Source organism: Parambassis ranga, chromosome 16, assembly GCF_900634625.1.
Source record: "Parambassis ranga chromosome 16, fParRan2.1, whole genome shotgun sequence".
In the NCBI taxonomy this organism is placed as follows: domain Eukaryota; kingdom Metazoa; phylum Chordata; class Actinopteri; family Ambassidae; genus Parambassis; species Parambassis ranga.
Window position 1 is genome coordinate 15362919 of NC_041036.1, and position 21432 is coordinate 15384350.

The window sequence follows — 21432 nt, forward strand, 5'->3', positions numbered from 1 at the left end:
GTTTTAATATGTTTTGTTTTTGTTTTTAGGGAAACATGTCTGTTTACACCTGTATCTGGAAAAATAGATTGCATTATATAAATACATATATCATTCATCTCTCTTTGTGACATATTGTGATTGAGTATTTATCATCTTGTACACCAGTACATCCAAAAAATGCAAATAGAAAATGTAACAACAAAGCCCTCACTGCTAGAAGGTATGATTGCATGTCACATACTGTCCTGAACAAAGAGTGGGATGTAGTGCGGAGCTGCTGGAACTCTCCTGTTTGTGAATAGATGAGGCTGTGACAGCAGGGGGGCTTATTCAGGGATTATTAGAACCCAGGCAGAGACTGTGTGTGCGGGTGGGGGGGACTGTACAACACTCGGGAGCAAGCTCTAGAATCAATCAGCAGATGTGTGAAACCAGGGAAGAGGCGAGAAAATGCTGGAAATGAATGGAGGCAGCTTGCTTTTTGCATAGGAGGTTATAAGTAGAGGAGATAACTGTGCCAGGAACACGCCAGCAGACCTCAGCTGTTGCACAGGGCCCCGTCTGATCCTATTTGTCCACACCTCACCTTCTTCCTCGACCCTGTCCATCTTGTTGCCTTTGTGTGGTCACCCACTTTCCTCTGTGGAACCATGCACCCCCAGCGTCCTCTTCCCCAGGCCATGCCCTCCTCTTCTCTTGGCCAACACCTGCGGGACATGGCTATGGGTCTGGGGCGAGGCAAGAACTTCATGGGAGGAAACTTCGCCTACAGCTTCATCCAGTCGGTTAAGGAGTGCCTGTATTTCCTCCTCTGCTGCTGGTGCATCAAAGAGATCCTGGACTGACAAGCTGGGAGAGAGTATATCAAGTGGTACAACGTTGATTTTACTGTTGCGCTGTTGGCCAAAAATGGAGTGTTTGATAGGCGTGGATGGCAAGGCATTGGCAAGTATTTTATATGATCTCTATTAATATTTTTACTGGTCAATGCTATGTTTTAAAACAGGAAAATGACCATTTTGAGTATGAAATAGGTTTATCTAACATGTCTAAAATATTTATTTCTGTTTTCTGTGTCTATAGGGTGCCCATTTGGGATTCCTGAAAGACCACCTGCCTGTTTCAGGATGCTACTAATGTTCAATGCAGGACTGGTTTGATCTGAGATTTCCAGGAATATAGCACCCTGATACTGACTGTACATCACAAACTGGTGTGGCCATAAATAAAGTAATGCTTAGAATAACATATATTTCCTTTATGTCTGTTTTTATTTTGTATTAATTTGATAGTTGTACATCCAGTTATTCAGGTATAGTGCTGTGGTGGTAGTGTTTAATGGGACTTTGTGCTTTCTTTAAATTGCAAAAGCGTGAAAAATAAGTTTTTCTGAAGGAGGTCAATTATATGACAAGATAAGGTCAATCTGAAATCTGCTGACGCCTGCGCACTACTTACACAAAAAGCGAAATATCGAATTTAAGTCGCTCACATTGCGCCTCTCCATCCTCACCTGCGTGTGTCAATCAACATTGACGTTTTCCCTGATGTAAAAGTGACACCGTACTGCTATTGGTCAACCTGGATGAAGCGGGCGGGATCAGTTTGATCTCCTCATGTGATTGGATGAGAGGCGTGTCCGTCATGAAGTTCAGGAGGCACGGTCTATGTCCCCAAGTTGTTGGATGGGAAGTCTCAGAAGTGCTAAGCTGTATCCGTGACAAACTTCTGAAGCGTGAGGAAGAAAAGTGACCCCGCACGGTAAGAATGACCTGAATATAAACGTGAAGCTCAAGTGTTTTGTTATTGCAACGTAACGACGTCTGTTCCGTTACTGTTTGTTTTTCTCTGCATCGCGAATAACGTCATTTAACGGTTTCCTGTTTGCTCGGTTGTCAGTTTCAGGTGGAAGATGTGTATGTAAACCGCTAAAGTTAGCAAATGTCTTATTATTTAAACCATGTAGTGGTGTACCTTCGTCACCCTGACCTTAATAAGTGATATTTATGAATTTAACTGTTTGTTAGTCTTTTTTTTACTTTGAATCCATCGCCATATGACATTTCCTGTCACAGGCTGAACAATATAATTGTATGAAGTGTTTGCTTAGAGTAGAAAATGGCCTTGTTATTGGAATGCCCTGTACTTTATGTTCTTGACCTTTTTTGGTAACTTTTCCCTGCAGAGACCAAGTCGCAGTTTTAAGATTAGCCCCACAACACGTGTTAGACTAATGCATCTTAAGATGGGACATATTCCAAACTGTGCTCAAGGCAGATTGTTTGTTTTAACAGGTAAACTGAGATGAGACTGTGTGTCTGTAAATGTGAAAGATAACACAGTGCTTACTCCCAAGTACTGATACGGCAGATGGAAGAATAAGACCAGACATGTTGTTCCTCTCTATTAAAAGAAGCTGGCTTTGTGTTACATTTAGACTAATCCTTGTAAAACTTGCTGCCTTCCTTGCTGCCTCTGTTGTGTGTTCCCTGTGGCCAACTCTTGCATGCTCCCTCTTTCTGTCTCTACTCAATCTCATGGTAGCTATATTTAGCTGGCATCTATTTAAACCATTCCACTATATGCTCCACAATGCTCCTTGGGCCCTAGGCTAGATTCAGTAGACTTCTCTTGGGAGGCACTCGATTAGGAGACCTAAATTGCAGAGCTGGGAGAGAATTGAATTTGGGGAGTGAAGTGTGTCATTACCGAGGCAATGTGGTATTAGCTTAAGTGCAGACTTCTTTCTGCATTCATAGATCAAAATCAGACTGCACATGATAAATACAGGTCCCTGTGATGTTATCCTCTGCAGTTTGAAAGGAAAAGCCATATAATAAATATAACACCTGACACTTTTATCTGACTAGATGAGGATAAAATGGAAATGTACTTTAGTCTGAAACATCTGTTGGTGAGATGCATGCCTACAGAATTGGATCGACTACAGTGGCTGATCTACCGTACCTTTTAAATGTTGTCGTTTGTACACACACACACAATATATAACAGGCCGGGAACTTTGAAATAGACGGCCCTTTTAAGTGTCTGTGTCTCCAGAATAGTGCCGGCCTTAGTTACCCATGTCTCTGCCAAAACATTTCCCAGCTAGTCAAAAGGCAGGGTGACCAAAAGGCCCACAACACACACAAACTACTAATGAAGAACTGAATGCCCCCTTGGGAATTAGACTTCCTGTCCACTTACACATGCACACGCACACACAAACAAGATGTGGATAACACGTTACAGTAGGTCTTTTATTGTCAGAATGGGTGAGGCTGAATAGCAGAGGCATGTATTCAAATCCTCTGCATGTGTAAACAGAGGATGTAAATGTCTTAAAGCTGCAGTACTCACACTGTTACAATAAATGTGAACTAGTCGCACATTGTTAGCTGTCTATTCAGTAAAGGAACAAAGGAGCAAATCAAAATTGGCAACTGAGAAAGATCTTCTAGAAAATGATAGATGATTTGATGCAATGTTAAAAGAAATAAAGGCATGTGCTTTCTGTCAATTAACTATTGCTAATCAAGTAATTGTACCGCTTGTATTGCAGGAGACAGGCAAAGCCTCCAGGGGGGCCATGTCTGGCAGCAGTGCTAACAACAGCTGGACCATCCTCACTCCTGAGGTATCCTCACTCTGTAAAGAGGAATATATTGAATCTATGTGCATGACCTCGATGAAAAAGCATTATTTTTGTAAAAGAAGAAAACTCTTTGTCCCAATTGATTTTCTTTTGGGTCACCTGAATATGAAGTAGGTTTCTGTAATAAGTCTGTCTTTGTTCTTCTTATTTAACTGGTATTCGGGAGGGCAGGGTGTCTTAAAAGGGGCATACTCAGTCATTACTAAGGCATGGATACAATCAGAAGCTTGTCTGTATGTCCAGATCAGACTGTTCTAGAAATAACTTCAAAATGATAATGTCTACTGTTGACCTGTCCAGGGTGTAGCCTGCCTCTCACCCATAGATAGCTGGGATAGGCTCCAGCAGTCCCCCATGACCCTGCACTGCAGGACAAAGCGGGTTTGGATGATGGATGGATGGATGATAATATCTTGTTTGTTTGTCTTAGGAAAGTGTTGCTGATACCCTGAGGCCTTTGGCAGGGGCCGCAGAGCACCATGCAGGTATGGCTTATATGGCTTATTCTGCAGCTGGTGAAGTATTAAGACCCCCTTAAACTTTCCTCAGGAATGTACACACAGCACCTCATATTGACAGAAAAACACAGAATTGTTTACATGTTTGCAGATTTATTTATAAAAGGAAAAGGTGAAATATGACATGGTCCTAAGTATTCAGAGCCTTTGCTGTGACCTATATAATGAACTCAGGTGCTGTCCATCTGGAGATGGATCTACACCTTCATTTGAGTCCAGCTGATTAGGAAAGCCACACACCTGTCTATATAAGACCTTACAGACCTGTTTTAAATAAACAGTTAAAATTGGTGATATTTCATCTGTGTTCTCTGTTAAAGTTGCTGCTTGCTGTTATTGAGTTTATTATATTGGTTGAATTAAATCAACTTTTTGCCCATTTTCCTGATATATCATTTGAAACAACCTGTTAAAAATGCAACATCATCGATGCTCATTCATTCTGAACACTGGTAGCAGGTGTTGATGCCACAATGCAAAATTGCTCCATTTCTGGTAGTCACCATTGAAAAATGTTGAACTGCCTCTCTAAATGGCTCCCCTCCTGTGTCTGTGTTTGATGAGCCAGGTCCAGGGGAGAAGAAGCAGCCTGAACATGAGGCGGATTCTGCAGCAGGGCTCCTTGCTGCGGACTCCCCAGTAAGGCAGTTATACATATCATGGTCTTTTATGAAATGTGCAACAGAGGATGTAGCTTTGATTGGCCAATCAAAACATTCTGCAGTTATTCTGTAATTTTACCATGCTTTGAGGGATTACTCGTTTTTTCAATTGCCTGAGGAGGTGTATTAAAAGTATTTATACCACAGCTGCAGGGAACATTTGATTCTGATTGGACTGAATGCCACCGTTTCTATTTAGAGCTCCAAAATGAGAAAACTTGCACAGTGAAGAAAGTCACAGAATATACTTTGATTAATAAATATTCAACCTTTGTTATATTTTATGCCATGAATATTTACAGTGAGAACATTGCTTGACTTTAAATAACAATGTCTCATATAAAACCTCTGGCTGACAGTGTAATACCCTCTTTTAATGACCTTATTCTTATATACAGATACCAGAAGAAAAAGCTGCAGAGCTAAGTAGAGCCTCAAGCACAGATCAGCACACCTCTGTGCCCACAGCTGTCTCCGATACCCCCATTCCTTCTTCCCCAGAAGTCTCTGGCAGCTTGATCCATGGCAGTGGTGAAGTCAGCCAGACAGAGGGCCCACCTGAGGGCCCGGCACAGTTCAGCCCTGACCCTGATTCATCCTCTGACTCCTACAGCCACATGACGCCCTCCCCTGATGAGCCGGCACTCTCACCGCTGAGCACAGAGACTCTTGGAGGTGCAGAGTTTGCACAGGAAAAAGAAACACAAGAAGAAACATTGCATCCACTGAATGGGGAGGAGCCATGTCATGAAGGGGACGAATCAGACCAGTATTCAAGGAAAACAGACTTAGGGAAGCAGGCAGGTATGAACAACAACTGCTGAATTTGGTTATGTTATGTAATTACAATAATAACTTGGGCATTCTTATGGCATTGTAGATGTCATTATATAGCTGGTAAAATCATCACATAGCTTGCTTGTATCCCTTCGATCTGTTCTGTCTAAGCCACGTGTACCGTTTGTGTTTGAAGTGCACTTGGTGGACCAGCTGGTTATGGACTTGTTCAGAATCTGGGCCAGGAAGTTGTCTGGAGAGGCTGTGGTTGGTATGAGAAGGGGAGCATGATGTGATAGAGAAATTTTTAGTTGCATGACGCTGTGCAGAAGTAAATTGGCTTCAGAGGGACTGGGACCTCTAAAGTTTTTTTGTACTGTGGTGGTTTTGGTCTGCAGCTCTCTGAAACGCTGGAGCATCAAAAAAACGAGTTTTGCTCTGTTAGCATTCCTTTCATAGAGATTAGACTCTAGAATTCTCATTTACATTACCATTGCTCTTTGGCAGTAAAATTAGACAAAGATTGTTTGGAAATTGTTCTTTCAAGATACCAGAAGTTCCAAACTGACAAATTTGAACCACTCTCTAGATCATTTGAATTTTATTCATACAGTTGAAAAGATAATAAAGAATGCAAATGGAGCAAATTTACCAGCGTACCATGTGCAGCAGAGCCAACAGAGAAGCAAGTCTTGCCCCCCATGAAAAGGGTTTTCAGACCAGCTACTGTCCCATAGTTGCAGTGTTATGGTCTGCTGTGTACGTGCAAGAACAATGATGTGCCCAATAAAGAGTAAACACTTTTGCTTCAAAATTATAAAGTGTTCAATGGATGCCTACAGCACTGTAAATGATTAACTGTTTTTGCAGATAATGTCTTTGGGGTACCCATGAACTATATGAAACTTGAAAATGTAATAATAGTAAAAAACAACTATGTGTTATGTTTTCTTTTACTATTCCAGATTCTCCTTTGGAGTCGGAGGTTGTTGAAGAGGGAACTGAGAAAACAGAGGAGGTGGCAGAGTCAGAGGTGAGGAGAAGGTCTCTCTTAGCAGCTCTGGAGCAGATTGGGAGGAGAGAGGAGGAAGAGGAAGAAGAAGAAGAATTTCAGCTGCCACAGCGAGAGGCGGACAGCGGGTTCTCTCTGAACAAGTGCATCCTGGGTGCTCTCATTCTGTTAGGCCTTGGCACCATATTTTTCTCAGGTAGGCATCAACATACAGTATTTATGGCTGTTGCTTTTTTATGTAACTTTAGGTGGATTTTATATATGTGTAAACTGAGGTTAGCTCAGAGTGGTCTCGATCAAGGGTGCTCTGAGACTGAGGTGTATTATACCTGCAGGTGTCTTCATGGACCTGGATGAGGGTAGGTTGTTTCTGTGTGCACGTGTGTCAGTTAATATAACAATTCCCTCATGGCCACAGCATGTGCTTGTATGTGTGATTGTGCATGCTGAAGAAAAAAAACCTTGTACTTTTTAAAGAGCTATTTTAAAAGCTCGACATCTGTGTTTTTGCTGATTGTGTATTATGGACATTAAGCTTTGCATAATGATTTGCAGAGAGTGACTATGGCACAAGGGAGCTAAGAGATACCGATGTACCAGGAAAGCAGGTCAGTCTGATGTCTGTTCCCTCCAGTTTCTCTGTGTTCTTTTCAGTCTTACAGATTTCCATTATACATTTCATTTTGTGTACCCATTTCACTGCACAGAACAACAAGTACCACCATGTGAATTTTTAGTGTGATATGCTTAGTAGGAGCCCACCCACAACATTGGCAGAATTTCTGCTATTGTCTACCAACTGTGCTGCTCTGTACTTCTGTTCTCTCCTCAACACATACAGTTCTTTTCCTTCTCATCTACTCAGCCTGGCAAGTGTGAGCCTTCCTCTGAAATCCTGCCACTGTGTTGTGCTGTGTGTGCAATTTGTTGACAGGAGTGGCTTAATCCAGAGGTCTCTCCCCCTGCAGACGTTGACAGTTCACATATTCTAAATAAGCTTGCCGAAGGAAACCAGCAGATTTCTGAGCTACAAGCCCAGCTTCAGGTGTGACTCCATTCTGTCTCTCACCTCATCTCTCATCTGGGTGTGTGTAATGCACATATTCACAAATGTGTCGGTGTAATATTCTCACAGGACCCTCTTTTCGTGTTCTTTTTTTTTCCTCAAACAGGAACAGAAAGAAGAGCTAAAAGTAGCCAGGGGACAGGCAGCAGAGGGAGTAAAGGAGCGGCTGCAGTGGGAGGAGGTGGAGAAGGAAAACAGTAGGTTGAAGACACAGATGGCATCTCTCCCTGTTCTTCAGAAAGAAAATGAGAGGATGAAGAAAGAGCTGCAGTCTGTCCCGGCCCTACAGAAAGAACTAGAAAAACTGAGATCCACTGTGACTGAATTAAAACTATCCTCAGGTACAAAGGGACAGAGGGAGGAGGTGGGGGTAAAGGGTATAGAATTATTAGAAAGCCAGGGAAAGTGTAGAATGTGTAGTCATTTTTTCTTCTTTTCTGTTACTGTAATCTAAATGCATACTTCTCTCTGTGGTTGTAATGACTCGTTTGTTTCCCCCCGACAGTTAGTCAAACAGCTGAAGTGCCTGTAAAGTCAACTGCATCACCCCCTACTGGCTCTTCAGAGTACAGCAGGCAGGGAACAGCTGCAGCTGCTGACAGACAGGATAGGAAGGCTTGGGATGACCAGAAGAAGAAAGACCTGAAGAAGGATAAATATGACAGGGGTGAGAAGAAAGAGTGGAAAGAGAGAGACAAACCAGTGTGGAAGGAGGGGGAGAAAAAGGAGCGTAAAGATGGAGGTAAAAAAGAAGCAAAGAGTGAAAAACCTGAGCAAAGAATGTTTGATAAGGAGAAAGAGAAGGAAGATAAGCAAAAGAGGCATAGTGATGAGACCAAACAATGGAAAGAGAAGGAGTGGAAGAAAGAAAAGTTGAGCCGAGGCGATGAAGGAAAACCTTGGAAGGACAGGGAGGGGAAGAAAGAGTGGACTGAAAAGAGTGAGAAAAAAGAATGGAAGAAAGAAAAAGACTGGAAGAAGGTGAAGCATGAGAAAATAAAAGAAGGTAAACAGTGGAGGGAGAAGGAAGAGAACCATGAGTGGAAGGAAGGAAAGGACCATGGAGAGAGACACAGGGGAAAGGAAGAATGGAAGGGAGAGAAAGAATGGAAGAAAGTGAAAGATGGCTTCAAGGAAAGTGGCAAGGAGAAATGGGAGAAGAAAGATTTGAAGGAGAAAGGAGAGAAGGAGTGGAAAAAAGAAACTGAATGGAGGGATAAAAATGGCAAAGAGCACGGTAAAGAAGGGAAAGCAAGAGGTGAAAGGAAACAATGGGAAGACACAAAAAATCATGGTAAAGATAAGATGGGGAAGGAAGAGAGGAAACAGTGGAATGAGCACGAGTGGAAGAGTAAAAATGGAAAACATGATAAGGAGCAGAAGAGGAAGTATGAGAAGGAGAACCAGTGGAAAAATAAAGAGGAGGATTGGAAGAGAGAACAGAAAGAGAGAAAGCACAATGGAGAGGCTAAAAAGGACAGATCAAACTCCCACAGAAACAAAGATGGGCACAAATTTGCAGGTGATCATGCCCATAAGGAAGAGCATCTGTATGGAGACCGAAAGCCCCCTCACACTCACTACAAGCCCTCCCTGGAACAGCCCGAGTACTGGGTCCAGCAGAGGCATCGCCTCCAGCACAATCATAAACCACCACAGCAGTGTAACTCATTGGAAAGCTGCGCTCAGGCTGAGCATCTCCTTCCTGTCCCCTTACAAGAGTTTCAGGCCATCCTCCAAACGTATCTCACCAAGGCAAAGGAGGTAGGAGTGGATGATTCAAAAATAGAAGAGCTAAAAAAGTTAGCCTCTGAGTTCTTCAAGGACGGCCTGTTTGTTCATGACCAGATTAGCTTTCAAGATTTTGTTGAAGACTTGGGAGATATTTTGGAAGACATGGTGGAAGGAGATGAGGGTGGAGAAGAGGAAGATAGTGCTATAGAGGAAGAAATGGAAGGCTTTGAAATAGATGTCTTGAAAAAGTTCTTAATTCCAGGAGCTGAAGAGAAACAGGAGAGAATCAAAGGGGAATGGAGGAAGGAGAGCAGACAAGGACGTGGCTGATGAAGTGATAGAATAGATCTGGAAAAGAAGTCGAAACAGATGTGGGCTTTTTCAAAGGGAACAGCTGTTTTTGGACCACAAATGCTCAAAAGTACAAACCTATCAGCCGGTTGTCCTTTCATTCATCTGGTTTTACTCCTTCCACCTGTGCAAGGAATTCCACTTATATTTGTTTGACTGTTTTGGGAAGTTTCGCTTTTTTTACCTGCACACTTGTTCAAAATTTAGTTCACATTCATACAGGAAGGGCTTTCATCTTGCAGACCAGAAAAGACTTTCTGAAACTCCACATCTAGCTTTTTAGTGGCTGAGCAGCTAACGCTCATCTGTTGCTGCTGAAAGTCATTCTTCACACAATGCTGAGTTCTCTTTTTGCGTAATAGGAGCTGAAGCCTGTTGGGCTGAGGTTGATGTTTTATTATTATCATATTATCATTTCTAGAATAAATACTGTAGAGTCTTATTTAAACACCACGCCTGTTTCTGTGCAAACAGCACTATGCACTGTTGAAGTCTACCTATTCACTGGCAGGTTTGTGCCTACTGTATGCTATCTTTGTGTATTAATTAAAGTCTGATGCTAAATGTCACATTGGTTGATATGGTTACATAGAAGAAGGCCTCGGCATGGACTGCTGAATACTTAAATCTGCATTGATTTTATTTTGGTGTTTTGTACATATTATCTTAACGTGTCAGAAACATAAGATTAACTTATTTCACAGAGGTTGCTTTAGCATAGAAAAAAGAATTTGTGGGCACATAAAGTATTGATTTATTGAGCATGTATATTTCTTACAGGTACAGAACTTTGTTTTGCACTAAAAGAATTGTTTTATTAGTATGAATATAGCATCTGTTAAGCTTCAATATGGTACCTTGTTATGGTCAAAAACATGGTTTCTTAAATGAAAGTGTTGCAGTTTTAACACCAGAGGTGTACATTGGGATGTTTATGTTTGCCGCTGTTTTGTCATCAGAGCATGATAATAAATTGAATTTCTCTCTGTGATGTTGATTTTGTCATTTGTAATTTTTTAAAGAATATTGCCTGCAACCTGTGGACCTTATAACAGGTTTCATGTATAGGAATTAACTACTGGTCACTGCAGGTTTCATAAGGTGAGAACTGTTCTGTTTTCAGTTTATGTGGAGTCTTTAATCAGAGATTTGCTGTCTGTCCTTAGATGATTTTTTTTTCTGTTTCTCCTACCTTTCTTTACTAGCTTCATGTGTGGACCGACACCAGCTGATGGCAGTGAAGGAGAACAGCACAGCGGAGGATGAGCCCATCTACAGTTGCTTCTGCTAGTCACACGGTCTGTTACATAAGTGAGTCATTGAGTGTGTTGAAGGTTAGAACGTTGAATGCTGACCTGGTTAAATATTTAGCTTCTACACAAAGCTAAAAGTGTTTTTTTTACTACCATACCCTTACGTCCAGAAGGGTCAAGACATTCAAGATGTATCACAAAATAGTCCTTAGATTCTATTACACCAATAGCCAACCACAAGATAAAAGGCAACTAACAGCATTATCTTATGGAGAGCGTTGCTGCTTTTATACCACTGCATAGAGCTGTGAAATAGTTCAGCTCTATGCAGTGGTATAAAAGCCACTGCATAGAGCTGAACTATTTTTCCCTAAACTGTCCATTTTGTGATAGTTGCTGCACTCACCTTCCTCAATGGTGGTCCAGGGAATGAAAAGAGCTGTTTCAGGTGTAAATGGATAGGTGTCTGTGTGTGTGTGTGTGTGTGGGGGGGGGGGGGGGGGGGGTATGTATTTGGGTGATAAAGTCTGCCTTCCTAAAATGCCAATTGTGCACATCCTGTCAGGGCTTTGCCTTAACTAATAATGACTTCTCAGAGGTGAAACCCAAGTGCCTCATTCAAAGTTTTTGCACCACACAGTGTATAATTATACTTGATTTACTGCTTTCTTTTTGCTCTCTACAACACTCACCTTAGTTTCATACTCATTCAGAGGGAAGGAGAAAACTGAGGCTGCGTTCAATGCATTGGTATGATCAAAACATTACATATACTATTGACTATTCACACATACACTTTATAATATGTTTAACCAATCCTAACTCCACTTTTACATCTGTTTGGGATTTCCCTGAATGAGGTGATGCATCCAGTAATCGGTGATTGGTTACAAGCTGAATTTGCATCTAAAAAAAAGCATTTACGTCACGGAAAAAGGACGGTGGTTTATGGGAGACGTGATTTACATTTTTACTGGTTGTAATGATTTATCTTCTTTACCAGGAGAGGTGGACTAGGAAAATCCAAGGGAGACAGGCATCCTCACAACATCCCCACACACACATACCTGAGCTGGTGAATCTCTTTGTTTGGTTAGTTAAAGATCTGATTTTTAACTTTAAACTCATTTTTTGATGCATTATTATTGTTCTCCCTGACTCTCAGCCTGTGATGGAGTCTGCAATTGGTGTGCTGGTGTCCCAGTTTAAGGCGTATGCTGGCACTGATGGTTCCTCTGACACACTGAGCAGAGATGAGTTTTTTAAACTTGTCACATTAGAGCTCCCAAACTTTGTCAAGGTAAGAGTGATATGTTTAACTATCAGGAATGCTGCTCTGTCGCAACCTATTATGGTTGCATTTGTCTAAATTCTGTAATTCTCTTTGAGTGATGCAGGACTTTAAAGTCCTTTAGCCTTTGTGGTATATCTGTTTTTGGTTGTTTGATGGTGTGAGTCAGCACTGTTGGGAAAAAATGATCAGCCTACAATGTTTCTTAGAGGAGGTCCACAAAGACACTGTGGCAGTAGAAGGGGAGGGTGCTCCTGCTTACAGCAAGAAGAAGTGGGCTGCTGAACTCAGCATTGACAATATTCAGGCCCTTGATGTACTCACATGTAAAGTTGACTTCAAATTATCTGTAAAGAAGTTCAAGAGCATTTGCATGTAACAAGAGCAATCACCTGGCTCCTGCTTTAGGCCACTGACTTCAATCTTCGATTGTCTAGATGCTATAGCAGCTTCTTAGTATCTTATTAGTTCTGATGCTGGTTTAGTTTAGATGAAGGAAACCACATCTAACAACAGTTTTTCTGAGGTGTTTCTGTTCCAGCAGCTTTTAGTTGTTGTCGTATTGTTGATTGGTGTATAGCTGTTGAGTCATAAAATTGAGGTTTTTGCTTCAGTGCTTGATTATATTCAAGCCTTTTGAGTAGAAAGCCTTTTTGGGTGTGAAACATATTTTTCAGGGCATTGCTTCTTTTGTGTGTTTGTGTGTGTGTTTCATCTATACTATACAGCTCCAAAACTGTGATCCATGAGACCTGCTAACACCAATACACATTGATATTATCAGGTACTGCAGCACCATGAATTCTCCTACAGTTCCAGTATTCAGGAATCAGGAAAATGATGTTAGTCAGCATGGTAACTTTCTCAAAGGGCCATTTGTGTTTTGTAACATTTGGTTGCTACATTGGATTTTCCTGCTAAGACCGTATAATTAAGTGTTAGTCATCTTTTGTTTATGTGGGCATTCTTCAACAGATGTGGTCTGATCCTCCTTTTGAGTCATATACCAGCACTTGGAAAATGTTCTTTTTGTGGCCTTGAATGAGAATGAGCAGTTATATTAGAATAACGCTGTGTTAAACGTCCCACACAAACAATGAGTGTGTCGTAAAGAGGAGAACAGAGTGACAGAAAGTAGCAGTTCCTGAGGCCTAACACAGGATACAGGGTTGGCTTTCCCCACTGTGGAAAATTCCATGCGTTTCTTCTTGTCATGAACAGTTGAAATACCCACTGTGACCACTAGATGGTGACAGACCCACAGGCTCTTATGCCAAACCACCTCTGCTGATGTTGCATGGATTTGGTTCAAGAGCCAGTGGTGTCAGTTTGCTTCCTCTCCCCACACACATAACCAACAATATTCAAGAACTGGATCACTTTTACTGTCAGGGTTGTTTTTTTTTACTATTTAAATCATGTGTTTTCTTCTGCAGAACGCTGGTGACCCGGTGGCCATTGACCAACTTATGAGCTCACTGGACAAGGACAGTGATGGGGAGCTCAACTTCCTGGAGTTCTGGCAGCTGATTGGGCACCTTGCAAGCAAGCATGGGGGGTTCAGCCAATAGAGTGTCCTCATATACTCATTTTTTTATCTGTGTGTGAGTTGTCTGTGTGCCATACACTTAGAAAATGGATGTGGACCAAATGGATTTTGTGTTTCATCAATATATGCTTTTCTTTTCACCCCCTGTCTTAGCTGCCAAACTTATTCAGTCACCACAGAGCAGTGTCAGCAGCATTAGAAACAGTCCTAGCTGTGTTTTTTTTTCCTGGTCAGAGCTCACAGTGAAACTGCAGAATGGAAGCACATTGTTTGAAAACTGGAGATATGTGTGCGTAAGCATTTTCAGCTCCTCTAATTCCTGGAAATCATCATCACCTCCCTGCAGCAGGCTACACAAACAGAGGTGTGGCGTTGGCACAAGCTGATTTTATGCTTAAAACGATAGAAAATAAAAGCTGAATAAAATGTGGAAACACGTTTGTGTTCCCACCTTGATCTGTTACTTTGCTGTTTCTCCAAACTGTTCAATGCACAAGGTTCAGGGTGTGGCTTTCACGCATCTGTGTGTTGAGAAAGCTTTGAACACACGCACTTTAATTTTAGAGTGAAATCAGGAGGAGAGAAAACACATGGGTTTAAATAAAAGACACATCAAAGCTGTTTATCAGAACGCAGTATAATAACTTTGTTTCTGATTCGACTGAAACTTTGGAACAAAGCTGAAAACGTCGTAGTGTTGCTCAAGTTGCGCCTCGTTCCACATTCCTCCTCTCCCAGGCACACGCCCTATGACAATGAAAAAAAAAGTTGGCTGGAGAGAGAAGTTAAATCACGGAAAAGATATGTGTTGCTGCTTAATCTAGTGCACGACTAGAGAGGAGGCTCTGAGACAGGAGGAGAGCAGCTGCTGGAAAAGTTTACTCTTTTGTTTGCTGTCCTGAAGGTGAGTATTTTCTGCAGATCCATGTTTGTCTATTTAACTGTTATTGGGGTTTTTTTTCTGAAAGTCATTTTAAGGCAACATATAAAATAAGCAGTTCAGCTTATATTTTCTGCGCCGTGTCATCAATTATGGATACTTTGCGAGCGTCTCTATTGTCATTACCCAGCTTGGTGGCCACAGGGATCAGGTTCTCCTCTTTGGTAACACAACTCCAATCCCTTTACACTTCTAGAGAAACTGGAGTCTCCAGTCACGTTTACTTATTTATTTGCAGTGTGTCAGTCCTGCCTCTGGTCGCCCTACAAATTGTCAGGATTAGTTAGAGCTACATGTAAATGTGGGACGCGGGGCAAGCCCCCAACATCTCCGTTACGCGCGGCGCTGACTAGTTTTGGCATAATGTGCCATGGCCGTTATCGCCCCGTTAAACAGTCATACCGTCATGTAACGCCTGTCTGATTTGACTCTTATCAGTCTGAATTATTAACGTTATGATAAGACTCCGGTAGTGAGACTCGAATGGCTTCGACCTGGTGTAGTTAATGACGCGGAGGAGAAATAGCGACCCGGGCGATGACAGGTAACATGCTCATGGAGGAAGTGAGTCAGTCACACCTTGTGCAAACAACACTGCCAGGGTGGAGCTGATCAGCCACACTGGGATTAATCAATGCTCATGATCTTATCGGGTACCAGGCCTGGAAAGTGACCCGTATGGTCTGTGGGCAGACATTCTGAATGTCTAGTCAGGGACACACACACACACACACACACACACACATCGTGTGTGTGTGTGTGTGTGTGTCAGACAGTTTGTGTGTGTGTGTGTGTCAGACACATCGTGTGTGTCAGACAGTTTGTGTGTGTGTGTGTGTCAGACACATCGTGTGTGTCAGACAGTTTGATGAGGGGCGGGCTGAACGGCCCCACCCGTCCTACCTGCAAACCGGTTTGTACATGTCAAGTCTTAGCATGATTCTCCTGTCACATATGACTCACCAGCATGTGTGAAGGATACTTGCTACCCTTCGCCATATATAAGGATTGTACCAGCTCAATGTAATATGACACATGTGGTGTGTGTTTGATCAAAATGGATAAAACGTGTAGGGATTACACAAGAAGTTAATCCATCTGTCTGTTTTACTGCAAAAGACAAAACTAAACAAAAACAGACAGCAACATTTCCAAACCAATATTCCAGATGGATAGATTTTGCAGTTATCCTTTAATCATGTAAAAAAAACACTGAAGATCACTACAACTGCTCATAACCTGAGTTTGCCAAAGTACAGCATGGACCAGGAGGAGCCACTCAGCTTCATTGTATTTGGTGCAGTTTTCCAGTTTAAATGTGACAAGAGTTCCTTAAACAGACCCCATACAGACGTTCACTTCACTCAATCATTCAGAACCTCCATGCTCTGAATGTGACCGAACATGTGTTGACAGACCAGAGCTTCATGTGTCCTCAGCACACACACTCACTGTCTTATCAGGCGAACCCTGCTACCTGTTCCTTTCTACCCATTTGTAATTATGTGGCCCCAAAGTCTCCAGTTCTGACTGAAACCTTCTTCTTGGTTTCATTTTCATCTCATTACACTCAAAGAGACGTTAATGGATGGTGGCCTGCCAGGCCCATTGATATATGGGCCTGTACAGACACACACATACACACACACAGACTCAGACTCTGCTCTGGGTGCTGCTTGTGGAGGATGTTGGGAAGGTGTCGGGACAATTATAGTAACCTATTAAAAAATGATGAACAGCATGCTGATGACAGATGCTCACTTGTAAGTTGGAAAGAGTGTGTGTGTGTGTATGTGCTGGCATGACAGGGAGACATGAAACAAAACCCAGGTTTTGGGTGCCTGCTCTCACTCATCCAGTAATTAGGTTAATGCAGCAGAGGTCGTAATTGGCGTTACCCTTCTTCAGATGTGTGTGTGTGTCTTTCTGTCTCTCCATCTGTATGTCTTTGTTTGTTGGCCAACGTAGGTGCATAGTGCGAGCATTGAGGTGTGACATCTGTGTCAGATGGGATATTTACCAGCTTCTACAGTTACTTCAACAACATGACCCCAGGCACCCATCGACATTACCCTTCCCGTGGCCACAGGCGCTGTTCTGTGGTAGTTTCCAATACTCACTGGAAATCCTGCAGCGAGGCCTCACCCCACGCTGCTGTGATACTTATCAACTCTACTCGAGTGTCTGCAGCATTTATTCAGGCCTTTTGTTTTCTGAGAGCAGTTGCCTTGGAATTGGTGAGACAACACCAAAACTAAATGGGAGCAACCCAGAGAGACCCCACTGTTGGCCGACTGTGTCTGGATGTGTTAGGTTGCACATGCACAGGCTTTAACACTCAATAGGAATAATTTTCTTTGCTGTGATGCTTAATGCCACTTCACAGTAAAAATACGGTCTGTTTTCAATAACAGGAAATAAAAAAAAATGCAAAATTTGCACTGATTTATGTAAAACCTACTGCATCTCAATCACTAGCAGTACAGCTACACTCAGCTGACATCGAAATGCAGGATTTAATTGTCTTATATGTCTGAGGTCATCCTGAATTTTTAGCTTTCCTGCCATCTATTAGTGTTAAGTTTTACATTAGTTTTCTTTGTGTGTTGTTTTATATTGAAGATTGTTGCTTTAGCAACATACAGGGTCAGGGGCATCATGTTTAGGGGCTTTTATTTTGAAGGTTGTAATCACAATCACACATCACTAGTACTAAATAAGGAAATGATTACAATTCAGCTGTCAAAAGTCACTGTGGCCATAACTGAAGAATCCATATGCTAACAAATTACACACACACATGTCTAAAAGGTTAAATTATCATGCATATAGAGGTGTTATATTGCTTTTTAAATGCTTAGTACTTGACAATAGATCTTCTCTGTAGTGTCATAGTGATGGTCAGCCTCTCATTGTCCTCAGTAATGTCTAGGTTTAACTCTTGAGTTAGGAAATACTGTCCTGTTGAGCATTAGTGGGCCAGGACAGGGTTAGCTTGGACTTGGGTTGGGGGACACTAAGGCCCCGTTCACATCACAGCCACATTTGAGCCAATCCGGCTAGATCCACCTTTGAGAGGTGGATTGAAATCAAGCTGATATAGCCGGATTTGCGGCGTTCACACCAGATGTGGCCCGAATCCCGCTCTATAGGATTGATTTCCCCAGTGTGAACGGGACCTAATGAGCCATCCTGGTCGTAAAAAGAAGGGATTGCCCCACCCCTTGAAATAAAACCATCTGAGTAGCTTGTGGCTGCAGTATAATTATGTTTTCTTTACTTGCTTTATTTGTGCATCCCACTATGAAACGACTGACCCTTTTTCCCCAGCAGATATTTGTCACAGCAGCAGAAGCACAGGTGTTACTAATAATGGCTCTGTTCTATAGCACTGTCCCAGAAAATCATGTCAGCGTGACAGCAGCACAATGTAAGGGACCCTGAAACTGAAGCAGCTTAATGGAATTCCATCTGTGCTCACTTCATTTGTACACCTCTGTTGTTGCTGCTGAGACGTGGTGTGACAGTGGGACCTTTTCTGTCTAATGACAATCTAAATGTTTTTATTTTGCGCCTGATCCTTCAAGATTAGGCATCTGCACTCAGGCTGTCTGTTGGTGTTCGGTTGGCTGCTTGGATGATGTTTTTCAGTGTACTGCAGCAGACGGGCATTAGGCAGTAATCTGAACTCGCAGCCTCCTGTTTGCTTTGGGGGATCAGATGTCCACCGTCAGAGATCACAGCTCCCATTGTGTTTACCTTTAGAGACTCCCCTTCTCCTCAGCCTTCCATCACTCCATCTCTCTCTCTCTCTCGCTCTGTTTACCTCAGAGAGCCTCCAGGCTGGGTCCCTTCCTCTCACCCACGTCCTCTGCAATGCTGACATCATTTGCGTGTCTCACCTTTCTCACATGTTTATGTCAATGAGAGTAAACATATCCATTTCAAACACAAATTTAAGATGGTATTTCTGGACAATGATGTCTTTTAACGTGAGATGTCACATTTTTTTCACCATGTGAGATATTTTAAATGAATGTTTGCTCAGAGCACAAGCTCTCCACCAACATGCAGCCAAGGTTTCTCTATGCAGCCATCCAACCAAATGATGCACTAAATATGAAATAAGCCTTTTATCCACTCAAAGCTCACTGTAATGCAAATGTGGTCTCATATTAATACATTTCACATGAACTGTGGCTAACGGCACAATGTCTGAGTGTCTAAGATATGGTCATATCTCTCCTTGCCGCTCAATTCCCCTTTTGTGCTTTGTGTCCTTGCCTCTCTGTCTTATAGAGATATGGAGTCAGCAATTCAGACTGTGGTGACCACGTTTATTGGTTCTTCCAGAGGGAAGGAGAACCTAGATTCTAAATCCTTCAAGAAGCTGATTCAGAAACAGCTCGGCAGCATCATGGAGGTAAGGACACATGTATGACTTTTTGTGGTTATCTGTCATTCTAACAATACAAAAATAAACATATATCACAACCAAAAGAGTCTCAATGCAGCAGAAGGGGAAGAGAAAATGTGCACACACCTGTGAGGCAGCTAGGAGGACAAACAGAGAAGTGAGAGTGGAAAAAAAAGTTTAATCCAGATTTTTTGGAAAACAGGTGCACAAAAAGAGAGAATAATCATCTTAGGCAAAGGGACTTTTTAGATTCCTGGAGTGGGGTTTTGGGTTGGATTCATCAGTGGTTTTTGGTATGAATGCATATTCAGGCGTCTGTGTTCTTTAGACATCAGTGGCAAACACGCACACATCACACTACTTCTAATGCTAACTGGACTGATTTCATAACAAACTCACACTGCTGTCCTTCCTAATTGTTACCTCTTGTCCTATCTGGCCTAATTATCTGAAAATTTGGGACATGCCTATGATGCTGATGATAACAGCTAATCTGTTCCCTTTATCCAGGACACAAACAGCTCCTCTGCCATTACGGAGATGCAGCGGGGGCTGGATGAGAACAGTGACGGAAAGGTCAGCTTCCAGGAATACCTCACTCTGATTGGCTACTTGGCCAACTCCCTCAGTCAGAGCAAGAGTGGTTCCAGTGGAGACGCATCATAGAAGACCACTGAGGCTGTAAAATAACAGCAAATAACAAATTCTTTTGAGCTTTTTAAGTATCTCTTCTCATTAAACAAATTCCATCCATTGTGTATACATTTCATTTCAGCTCTACAATGCTTTGAATTACATCTTATTGTATGTCCAGATTGGCCTTTTTTATTTTCCAGTCACATCATATCAGCCACTTCTGTCAAATGACACATAGAAGGACTATGAGCTGGTCTTTTTTTATACCACTGATGCAAAGATACTTATTGTTTTTTCAAAATAAAAGCTTTATATGAATGCTGCTTGCCTAATTTCTGAATAACATCCATATCAATTCTTCAGCATACAGTAACCGCTGCATATGTACGGGGGTTTCTCAGACATGGTTTGACATTGTCCTGATGATGATGATACCTGCCCCTTCCATAGCTACCAGCTACACTTTGCTAAATATAGCGATGACATCCCTGGCTGGTCAGACTCAGCAGCCTTTAGATGCATCAACTATTGCAACCGGATCCTCACATACAGTGTACGCATCCTATTGTCCCATCATCCTCTACTCTGCAACACAATACAGACACACATATGGTGCATGCAGGCACACACTCAATGTGCTACCCCACATACAATGAAGATGCACTTATAGTTTGATGACATCTGAAATAAAGGCGATTAATGTTATTGTTTTTCTTCATACACTCTTCATGCTCTCATCATCCTTATGCTGCTTTTTTATGTGGTTTGCGTATACAAGCCGTGTGATTTAGTCCTTAAGGTGTGAATACGTTTGTGAAAGTGTGTGTGTGTGTCTTTGCATTGTCATGTTCTCCTTTGTGTGTGTTTTTTGTGTGGGGATTTCTCTGCATGGTTGCCAGGTGTGATGGCTTCATTCATCGGTGCTACTCTGATCCTTCGGATACTGTATCAGACATGACCCCCCCTTCTCTTGTAGCAAACATCCAACACTCAGCCACCAACACCATCTCTGCTGTGTGAAAGCAGGCACATTCATCTTTGTCTCGGAAGAGTATTTATTTTAGCACTCCCTGCATGTCTTTGTTTTGACAGAGTACAAAACGGTTGCACAACAGAGTAGCAGGATAATCCACTGTCACAATAGTGAGTGGTAACACAGCCAGTGATACGTCACTGGTGTTGCAGAGCAGAGCTCGGTCCTGCTCAGGGAATTCTGCACACTAATCACACTCCTCTCACTATCTACAACCAGTATCTCTTTAAATTACTTAACCTCCACACAGGTTGACACCTAAGACCACATCACATGTGCATAGAAAGGCCTTTGTGGTGATATTATGGATAATTCAATTTACTTAATGTCTTGCATGAGTTTACAGTACCAGTGATGGCTTACTGTAGATATAACAGGACAGGTGGATCTCATGTATGTCCATTTACTGGATGGCAGGTGTCTGATGCGTAAACAGAGAAGGGGAAGAGGAAGAAGAAGAGAAGGGGGAACTGGTGGGAGGAGAGGGGCGACAGGTGGAAGGAGGGACAAAGGAGGATGGGAGAAGAGGGATGGGTGGAGTAAGGGATGTATTTAA

At 42.2% G+C, this 21432-nt stretch overlaps 4 protein-coding genes across 8 annotated transcripts; all 4 read left to right on the forward strand.

Moving 5' to 3' along the window:
• Positions 1-632: 632 nt before the first annotated feature.
• Positions 633-827, forward strand: lenep (lens epithelial protein). The gene has a single exon (XM_028426449.1). It carries the CDS (start codon positions 633-635, stop codon positions 825-827), a length of 195 nt encoding a protein of 64 aa, XP_028282250.1.
• Positions 828-1627: 800 nt separating this feature from the next.
• pbxip1b (pre-B-cell leukemia homeobox interacting protein 1b) lies at positions 1628-10743 on the forward strand. 4 transcript variants are annotated; one of them, XM_028425985.1, is made up of 12 exons: positions 1628-1743; positions 3545-3619; positions 4068-4122; positions 4724-4794; positions 5216-5621; positions 5791-5865; positions 6560-6802; positions 6942-6965; positions 7162-7214; positions 7541-7651; positions 7779-8013; positions 8178-10743. In XM_028425985.1, exons 2-12 carry the CDS (start codon positions 3572-3574, stop codon positions 9734-9736), a joined length of 2880 nt encoding a protein of 959 aa, XP_028281786.1. In that variant the 5' UTR covers positions 1628-1743; positions 3545-3571; the 3' UTR covers positions 9737-10743. The 4 variants fall into 4 exon arrangements, with proteins under 4 accessions (XP_028281786.1, XP_028281789.1, XP_028281787.1 ...); XM_028425988.1 differs by having other exon boundaries at positions 7779-7869; XM_028425986.1 differs by lacking the exon at positions 6942-6965.
• Positions 10744-10986: 243 nt separating this feature from the next.
• LOC114448884 (protein S100-A11-like) lies at positions 10987-14208 on the forward strand. Of its 2 annotated transcripts, XM_028426105.1 has the most exons (4): positions 10987-11068; positions 12014-12085; positions 12176-12310; positions 13738-14208. In XM_028426105.1, the coding sequence occupies exons 3-4, from the start codon at positions 12182-12184 to the stop codon at positions 13870-13872; spliced, it is 264 nt and encodes an 87-aa protein (XP_028281906.1). In that variant the 5' UTR covers positions 10987-11068; positions 12014-12085; positions 12176-12181; the 3' UTR covers positions 13873-14208. The 2 variants fall into 2 exon arrangements, with proteins under 2 accessions (XP_028281906.1, XP_028281905.1); XM_028426104.1 differs by lacking the exon at positions 10987-11068 and having other exon boundaries at positions 11930-12085.
• Positions 14209-14601: 393 nt separating this feature from the next.
• Positions 14602-20161, forward strand: LOC114449072 (protein S100-A16). Its single transcript, XM_028426423.1, has 3 exons — positions 14602-14754; positions 19090-19213; positions 19718-20161. The coding sequence occupies exons 2-3, from the start codon at positions 19094-19096 to the stop codon at positions 19871-19873; spliced, it is 276 nt and encodes a 91-aa protein (XP_028282224.1). The 5' UTR covers positions 14602-14754; positions 19090-19093; the 3' UTR covers positions 19874-20161.
• The last annotated feature ends 1271 nt before the right edge of the window (positions 20162-21432 follow it).

Bases quoted from the DNA above. Each gene is read 5' to 3' on its own strand.
- lenep (XM_028426449.1), top strand. From the start codon at position 633: ATGCACCCCCAGCGTCCTCTTCCCCAGGCCATGCCCTCCTCTTCTCTT.
- pbxip1b (XM_028425985.1), top strand. From the start codon at position 3,572: ATGTCTGGCAGCAGTGCTAACAACAGCTGGACCATCCTCACTCCTGAG. The intron at 4,795-5,215 runs GTAAGGCAGTTA...TCTTATATACAG, and splicing joins TCCTTGCTGCGGACTCCCCA to ATACCAGAAGAAAAAGCTGC. The intron at 8,014-8,177 runs GTACAAAGGGAC...TCCCCCCGACAG, and splicing joins TGAATTAAAACTATCCTCAG to TTAGTCAAACAGCTGAAGTG.
- LOC114448884 (XM_028426104.1), top strand. From the start codon at position 11,993: ATGATTTATCTTCTTTACCAGGAGAGGTGGACTAGGAAAATCCAAGGG. The intron at 12,086-12,175 runs GTGAATCTCTTT...CCTGACTCTCAG, and splicing joins ACACACACATACCTGAGCTG to CCTGTGATGGAGTCTGCAAT. The intron at 12,311-13,737 runs GTAAGAGTGATA...TTTCTTCTGCAG, and splicing joins AGCTCCCAAACTTTGTCAAG to AACGCTGGTGACCCGGTGGC.
- LOC114449072 (XM_028426423.1), top strand. From the start codon at position 19,094: ATGGAGTCAGCAATTCAGACTGTGGTGACCACGTTTATTGGTTCTTCC. The intron at 19,214-19,717 runs GTAAGGACACAT...CCCTTTATCCAG, and splicing joins AGCTCGGCAGCATCATGGAG to GACACAAACAGCTCCTCTGC.